The sequence below is a fragment of the Saccopteryx leptura genome, chromosome 10, assembly GCF_036850995.1.
Source record: "Saccopteryx leptura isolate mSacLep1 chromosome 10, mSacLep1_pri_phased_curated, whole genome shotgun sequence".
NCBI classification, from domain to species: Eukaryota; Metazoa; Chordata; class Mammalia; order Chiroptera; family Emballonuridae; genus Saccopteryx; species Saccopteryx leptura.
In genome coordinates, this window is record NC_089512.1 from 10,582,840 (window position 1) to 10,591,707 (window position 8,868).

At 46.6% G+C, this 8,868-nt stretch overlaps 1 protein-coding gene across 1 annotated transcript in view; it reads right to left on the minus strand.

The window, feature by feature from the left end:
- The window catches only part of TOPAZ1 (testis and ovary specific TOPAZ 1), a 47,805-nt gene extending 47,438 nt beyond the window's left edge, over nucleotides 1–367 (minus strand). The window contains exon 1 of the mRNA XM_066351231.1: nucleotides 169–367. Within this exon, the coding sequence (XP_066207328.1) occupies nucleotides 169–367 (199 nt within the window). The remainder of the gene's footprint in view (nucleotides 1–168) is intronic.
- Nucleotides 368–8,868: the final 8,501 nt, after the last annotated feature.

The following is an 8,868-nucleotide window of genomic DNA, read 5'->3' on the forward strand; positions in this document are numbered from 1 at the left end:
TGGGGCGGGCTGAGGTGCGAAGGTTAGAGAGGGCGGGGCCCCAGGGCTTTCCTACTGTGTCTTCCCTCCCTCCCCGGTCTAAGCCCAGCTGACCCCACAGGTGCCCAGGCCCTACCTGCCCCACCCACCCTACCCCCTCGCTGGGCCTTCCCAGCCCCGATGCCTCACCTGACTGGTCACTTTCCGCTTCTCTCTTAGACGCCCTGGCCACCATTCTCTTCTGCCTGCTCTCCTCACGCCCCGCAGCTTCCGGGCCACAGACTGCCGCCTCACGGGGCTCTGGCCGCCGGCCTCGCCGCCGCAGGCTCCGCGCACCGCCATCATGCCCAGAGGACGCGGTCGGTGCCGAGCGCGGTGGCCGCCGCATCGGCCTGTCCTGCCCGATGAGGAGCCCACTGGCTGCACCAAGAACGCTCCTGCCCGGTCTGGCACCGGCGTCCCTCTCCTGCTCCCGTCACCTACCAGCCCTGGCTGACCGGAAGCGGAAGTGGGGCCGCCAGGCCCAGGCTGGCATGCGGCACAACCTACGTGCGTGCGTGCGTGAGTGCGGAAGAGGCGCCGGCCCTTCCCGGGCTTCGCTGTGGCGAGGGCTCCCGAAGATCGCCTGGCGCCTTCCACTAGGCGTGATCCTTCCAGAACCATGCGGCCACTTCTCCCTCCTGCTGCCCCTCGTGCCGGCTGCTCGCAGAGACCACTGCTAGCCAGTGGCTTCCCACTCCAGCGGGAGTCCCCGGGGGCCTGTTCCAGCTGCCCTCCGGGTATGTGCCCTCAGACATCCTTAGGCACCCCAGCCTCCGGGTGTGAAATTGGGCCGCCTTTCCTCCCAGGCGTGCTCCTCGGGTGCTGACCGATGCACCACCATCCTCCGCGCTGTCTGGGCAGAAGCCTGGAAACCGTGAGACACACTGCTTTCCACGTCACCTCCCACACCCACGCGCGAGCTGGCTGATGCCACGTCCTCCGTTGGTCAGCCACTTGTCCCTTGGCCGTTACCTTGGTTCTGGCGCTCAGGCTGGCAGACAGCATCAACCTCCTTCCTTGTATTTATGCCTCCAGCCTTGTGCTCTTCCGGGCATGCTTCCACCTGCTGCCAGGCCGTGCCCCCCCCCCCCCAAGAAAGGAGATATTGCTTGACCCTCGAGAACCTCCTTAGCTCAAAGAGAAAAACTAACAAAGTCCAAACTCCTTAGTGTGGTGTTTACATCTTTATGGTGGGGCTCCTGAGTATTTAGCTTTGTCTTGCTGCCATCATAGGGGAAACGTTGGGTTTCAGTGGAAAACTGTGCCTGGGAGTCACCTTTTTGCACTGTGGTTATGATTCTAGGGGACCTGTTTTACAACTATGGGCGTTGTAAATGGTAGCAACGTGAACTAATGACATGCAAATTGTGTCCTGTAGAAGTTCTATTGACTTCCCACTCCTGCTGTGGGAGAAGCCAGGGTTGCATCCATTTGCACATTCATTTCAATATCTGTGAGTTATCAGTCTGTCTGTTCTTTGGAGTTGTATCGGAACAGTGAGAAACAGACATCCTGACACACAATCGAGAAGCCAAATTAAAGAGTCTTTAATGCCGGCTGTGTGACCACATGGAGACCTAAGTGGTTCAAATCGGTGCAGCCACGAACACAGTTTGGGGCTAGCTTTTAGAGACAAAATTACATATTGATTGAGGAATGGGGAGGGGAGGAAGCATAGCAGTAAAACAAAGCAGTGAAACAAACTTACTTACAATGTTTATCTATTCTATTGGGTTAATTCAGGGAGAAACATTCTCAGAACACCAGCAACCTTGCAAAGCTAGCCCAAAGGCCACAGCCTGGGAGACCAGCCTCAAGGCCTGGAATAGGGAGTCTTTTTAGAAAAGAAAGTTCTGCTAAAAGTCTCTTTGTTTTAGAGAAAGTAAGTTCTGCCAAAATTATTCATGGTAAGAGCCTTTCTTTTCTATAGTTCAGAGTTAACCTTTGAACTGGTTGTTATAAAATCTGCCTGATGAAAGAAATAAAACCTTTGACACATCACATGTTCACTTTTTACATCTATATTAGAGACAATATTCTATTTTAACTTTTTTAAAACTGTGAAATGCAACACACATACAGAAATGTATTTAGAACACATGTTCAGCATTAGTTAAGGTCTATATAAGCACACTAGTTTGAGGAGCAACATTTCAGCACCTCATACACCCCAGGTATCCTGAACGCAACCCTGCCCCTTGCCCAAAGGTAGTCACCATCTCATATTTTATGGAATTTTCTTGCCTTATTTACAGTTTCATGACTTGGAGTATGTCTCTAGATACTATAATGTTGCCTGGTTTTATTTTACAGTGGTACCTTGAGATACAAACAGACCAATATACAAATATATATATATATATATTTTTTTTAAGATACGAGCTGCGACTTGGTCTGTATTTTTGTTCGAGATCCGAGCAAAATTCCAAGATATGAGTCGTGATTTGGGAAGCTGCCGCTAGTTGGCACACGGGTCCAGTATTGGCAGTTTGATATACGAGTTGACTGACTTACGAGCTCAGTTGCAGAACAAATTAAATTCGTATCTCAAGGTACTACTGTATTTATTTTTTATTTTTTAACATTGCCTGGTTTTAAACTTATATTAACCAGGTTGCATTGATCTATATTCCTTTGTGCCTGTTTTTCACTCAACATTGCTTTAAAGGTTCATCCATATTGCTACATATAGGTCCAGTTTGTTTTCATTGCTGTATAATGAATTTCTTTGTATGAACATACCAAAGTTATTTAATCCATTTACTATTTGATAATAGGAGTATTTCCAATTTTGAACTATTTCAGACAAAAATGTGAACACATTTTTCTAGGGTGTCATGGAATTTCTGGGTTATAGCTGTGGCCATACAGTTTATGTGCTGGAGCTGTCTCATGTTGGCCCCTGAAAGCCAAATATTAAATCTTTAGGAATTTTATAAGTAAATTAACACAGCTCTTATTTAACAATATGTAAACTTGTCATTAATTATATTTTTAAAACAGACTCATAACTTCCTAATTTTATACCATGGAAGTCAGCCAACACTACAAACCAGGGCTTTCTTGCTGAAGAGCCAGTTGTTAAACATTTAGCATCACTTACTTTGTGTGTCTTCAATTTTTTTTAGACTTTATTTATTAATTTTAGAGAGAGGAGTGTGTGTGTGGGGGAAAGCAGGAAGCATCAACACATATTCTTCTCCTATGTGCCTTGACCAGGCAAGCCCAGGCTTTTGAACCGGCAACTTCAGCATCCAAGTCAATGCTTTATCCACTGAGCCACCACAGGTCAGGCTGTGTGTCTTCAAATTTATCAGATAATTCTAAACTGTTTTTCAAAGCAGTTGTACCAATTTACATGCCCACCAGCAATTTCACAGTTCCTATATATCTTAAATTACATTCTGGTGGCATGTAGGAGTATCTAATTATGGTTTTAATTTGTATTTTCCCTTGCTTATTGGCAGACAGGTAGGGAGAGAGATGAGAAGTATCAACTCATAGTTGCAATCCTTTTTAGTTGTTCACTAGTTGCTTTTCATATGTGCCTTGACCTTGGGGACTACCACTGAGCCAGTGACCCTTTGCTCGGGTCAGTGACCTTGGGCTTTAAGCCAGTGCCTATGGGATCATGTGGATGATCCCACTCTCAAGCTAGCAACCCTGTGCTCAAGCTGGCGACCTCAGGGTTTCGAACCTGGGACCCCAGCGTGCCAGGTCAATGCTCCATCCACTGTGCCACCATTGGTCAGGTAGCCATTGTCATATTTAAACACTTTGTAGAGCGTGTTTGCTACCTGCTCTGACTTTTCCAAACAACCATTTACCTAAAAAATCAGCAATTCCATTGGAGGTTGATAGAAAACTGATTTCAGGCAGTCACAACCACAATTTTCTTCTGATGGGTTCACAGTGAGGGTGGTGGAGCATACAGGTACTTCAGAGAGCTAGGTCTTTGTTAAAACTCAAGTCCTCTGCCTTTTATGAAATCAGTGGCTTCAGGCAATGTAATGGTCTCTTTAGACCAGGGGTCCCCAAACTTTTTACACAGGGGGCCAGTTCACTGTCCCTCAGACCGTTGGAGGGTCGGACTATAAAAAAAACTAGGAACAAATCCCTATACCCTCTGCACATATTTTAAAGTAAAAAACCAAAATGGGAACAAATACAATATTTAAAATAAAGAACAAGTAAATTTGGCTAATGAGATGGTCAATGTGCTCCTCTCATTGACCACCAATGAAAGAGGTGCCCCTTCCGGTGTGGCGGGGCCGGATACATGGCCTCAGGGGGCTGCATGCAGCCCGCGGGCTATAGTTTGGGGACCCCCGCTTTAGACCTTAAAATTTGGAAAGAGAACTCTATTTGCTCGCAGCCCTGCCTAAGGCACTATGTAAACTACTGGCCTTTTCCTATGCATAGTATCTTTGCCAGTGAGAAACATCTAGAAACATTTCTGACCAACAATACCCACCTCACCTGGGAACTTGTTAGAAATGCAAATTCTTAGATCCTACTCTAGACCTCTTGAGTCAGAGGCTCTGGGTCGGGCCCTGCAAGCAGTATTTTAACCAGCCCTGCAGGGGATTCTGGAGAGGGTTTGAGAACCTTGGTCTAAGCCAGGGTCCCCAAACTTTTTACACAGGGGCCAGTTCACTGTCCCTCAGACCATTGGAGGGCCGGACTATAAAAAAAACTATGAACAAATCCCTATGCACACTGCACATATCTTATTTTAAAGTAAAAAAAACAAAACGGGAACAAATATAACATTTAAAATAAAGAACAAGTAAATTTAAATCAACAAACTGACCAGTATTTCAATGGGAACTATGCTCCTCTCACTGACCACCAATGAAAGAGGTGCGGTGGGGGCCGGATAAATGGCCTCAGGGGGCCGCATGTGGCCTATGGGCCCGTAGTTTGGGGACCCCTGGTCTAAGCTCTGGTGATCAATCACTTCCTTCATACCTTGTCAGACTGAGGTAAGATTCTGTAGGATGCTTGGCATAAACATGCTCCCCAGCATTTGTTCACCTTCTTGTGTAGACTCTAGAGAGTTTTCGATCTGCTGCACCATCACTGTGATAAGTTACATTCACACTGTGTGTGTCAGTAGTTTCCCCAAGACTGGCTAGAACCCCATTCACCGCTGCTACCTGCCCTATGATTCACCTTGAACTCAGCTGGAGCCATGACTACAGGAAAGTACAGACTGACGCTAAATCCTCTTGTAGTTGCTTTCCTTTGTGTGGCTTAGTCATACAGGTAGGAGACCCCTACTATGCATGGTGGCTTGGTTTCTCCTACAGCCACAGCAGCCATAGTTGCACCTCAGTGACTCTGTCCCCTAGGCAGCTGCTGCAAAGCCCCCACCTGCCCCAGTATACTATGTCCAAGTCTCTGGCTACAAGAGCCATCTAAATTTGGGGGACAATGGTGAAGTAGACTGCAAGTGGCAAAAAGCCTTTGTAAATTCGAGGCTTAGCAAAAGGCTAAGTTCTCCCTTCCCCCACCTCCATATTGGCTCTGAAGCTGAGTATTTGCACTCATCTCATGCCCCCACTTCACTTGCTTGCTTAAGTTGCTGGAAACAATTTACATGCCCTTCCTCTTACCCTTTGTTTATTCAGATGTTGGTTGATTTCACTTATGCATGGTGGGGGGATTCCTGTTTATGCCTTAAGAGAGTTCCTGTTTTTGCCTCAGATGTGTGACTGTATCAAAGACTTCCTTATTTGCATATGGCTATATAATAAAGCAAACTGGGGGCTATGGCTCTCAGATATTGCCATCAGCATTAAAGAGGCCTCCCAATCCCATCCTCCTTTCTCATTGAGTCTATTTTCTCTTAATTCCACACTGTTCTCCCTCAGGACCCAGAATTACTAGCCGTGCTGGTCCGCGGCACACTGGGCCCACTTAATTACTGCCAAAGAGGCCAGTACAATGGGAAAACAGCAGAGGGCACCTGGCCTCGTTACTCCTCAAGCCCATTCAGTGAAGCATGAGGGCGTTAGGGAAAGGGGATGTACAGGGTGCCACAGTTGATTTTAATAACTAGTTATTGAGCACGTACATGGAATGCCCTTCTGAGGCACTTAGGTGAATCCTTGTCCTCAATGAGCTTCGAACCAGTGTGAGATAGACAGATGGACACAAATAACTACTGTGTAATTCAGCCATTTTTGTGGGCTACTGCCATTTCAATAATGATGTCAAGGTCCTTTGCCCAACAACCATCATCAGTCCCTCCCCATACTGCTCCACATTATCAAAGTTCAAGCAGCGTCCCCAGGTCCCTGCATCCAGCACTGCTAATCCTTGCTGTATGGAGAGGTTATGGAGCCACCACTGTTCATAACATAGATACAGGCTCGAAATTAGGTTGAGTGTGTGGTGGTACCCCAGACAGACCATGGAGAAGACAGCCTGTGTTGTGGAGTCATAGGAAGTACTTCTGAAGTCTCAGGTCCAGCGGGGCTGCACAGGACCTTGGCCCTGACTGAGGGTTTGCATGTTGCTCCTTTAGGTATGTGGGCCATGGAACACGACCACTGTGATTGGCTGGGTGTTTCATACTATATAAAATTATGGGTCACCGACTCAGAATCTCTTGGAGTGAGACCCAGCAACTTGCACTTAACTAAGCTTCCCAGGTATGACCCACGTACAATGAGGCCTGAGAATCACATACTTATCCCACACTTCCAAGTGCTGCTTGGGCAGTAGTTTCTCCCCATGGCGCAGTAGACTCCGGGAAAGACCCTGTACTTCCCCCAAACACAACCACTCCAGTTTTCTGAAGAACCCACCTAGCATCTTATTTATAATCACAGAAGTGCTGAGGCTTATTAGTCACTGTTGCTCAAATGAAGCCTCCCTTGTGTGAAGCAGCTGAGTGGAATTATGGATTCTCCTCCTTCCCAGGTTTTCCTGAGCAAGAAATCTAGTAGAGGCTATAAAAGCTCTTTCAGCCAGTAGCCTCTGCCTTTACAGGTGGTGGGAGAATCCAGCCTGTGCCTGGAGTCCTTTATGAGACCTGCTCCAGTAGCTGTGACCTCTCATAAAGCTGTGACCTTTATGAGACCTGCTCCAGTAGCTGTGACCAGAGCTTTATGACCTCTGGAAGGTAAGCCCGGGATACACAAATGGATTTGTTGAAAAAATTTGAGTCTCCAGGAGTGAAGGAGAGAGAGGGTTTCTCTGGCTCCATAGAAATGAATTCCTCCATGACTTGAATCCACTCTGGAGAATGCAGCCTCCAGCCACTGCCCTGTCTACCCAGACTTTGCTCTGCAGAACCATGGTGCCCTGTGCAGTTACGAGGGGAAAGAGCAGGGTCCTAAGCCAGCTGTTGTTTCTGTGGAGTATTTGAGGAATCTCTCCTTAAGTCTTTGGTAATTTGTAATTGCCTCAGTGGAGGAACTTTTGGTTCCAAGCTATTCTTTTGTGTTTTAGATTTATGGATTTTCTAAAATTGCTAAGAGGTTGAATTTGAGCTTTATTTTTAGTCCTAAATAGGGGGAACTCCTCATCTAACATTAGAATCGGACCTAGAAGAACATAGGGCCTGGGGTTATTTAAACCATGCTGCCTGCCCAGGATAATGGGACTCGAAAGGAGGTTGGGCTGTTGGTATACGGGCCCTTGAGGTTTTGGTTAGAAGCTGAAGTTTGAAATTGAATTGTAATGATCAGAAAAAGGAAGGGAAGTGCAGTAGAATGTGGGACTGACAGGGACCTGGTCACCTTACCCAAGGGAACAGGCCTGTCTGCAATGGTAGCAACTAAATCTCCATGGCAACACCACCCAGTTATTTTAATTTTGGTCGTGGCTATGAAGAGGCCAGATGGTTGCTATTTTAGTTGATAGTGAGCTAGTAAACTCCTGGGTTTCTGTTTTGAACTCAGTTCAGGTGTTGGGTCTTGATTCTGTTTCAAGGCTGTAATGTATCTGGAGACAAGCCAGGTTGAGTCCTGTCAAATGTGAACATGACTAAATTAAAGTCCTTCTTTGGGCACCTGCTCTGGTTTGTTCTTCTGGCTTTAAGTCACCTCTTACTGGCCACCCAGCCTGGGTCATCCATGCAGCCTGCAAAAGCCCCCAGACCACAACGATACACTGCCTAGTCTAAGTCCCGCCTCACAGCTCCGCCATGCCAAGACCTCACTGGCTGTCTCTCCTGCCCTTCCATGGTAGGCCACTGCTGCTCTAGAGACAATTGTCAGTGAGGGAACCCTGTTGAATTTAAACCTGGAGATGTCCTTGTACTTCTTCTCTAGTGTTGGGTTGGCTTATGAGGGTGTATCCAGCCCCAAAAGAGGGGAGAGAATGAAACAGCCAAAGAACTTGGCCCAAGCCCATGTTTGCTTGGGCTGTGGATCAAAAGTCTTTAATGCTGAGCTCTATTTTTGATACAAGAAATCATGATTATTTTTTTTTACCAGTTTTTAAGCTACAGTTAATTACTTTGCTGTGACTACTCCCCCTTCAGATGGCCAAACATGCTGGCCAAATATGAATGAACATTCATACATTCCCATGACTCAATACTGAGTTAAGTCAGTGCGTAGCGTGAAGTAGCGATTCTATATTGATTAAAAATGAAATGCAGGTTCACTGGCATTTGAAAGTCTTTAGAAAATTTCAGGTAAGCTTGCAAGAGACCCATAATCGATGATGAATACTATAGCAAATATGTAGACCATTCCTGGTCCTCATTGAAAGGAAACTAAAATATGCCTGAGGTACCAGGTGCTTGGCATGCTGCAGAAACTGAGCAGAAAGGACTTCCTGATCATCTTCCACTCTTGGTCTTTCACAAAATAGTAAGAGCACGCTTCT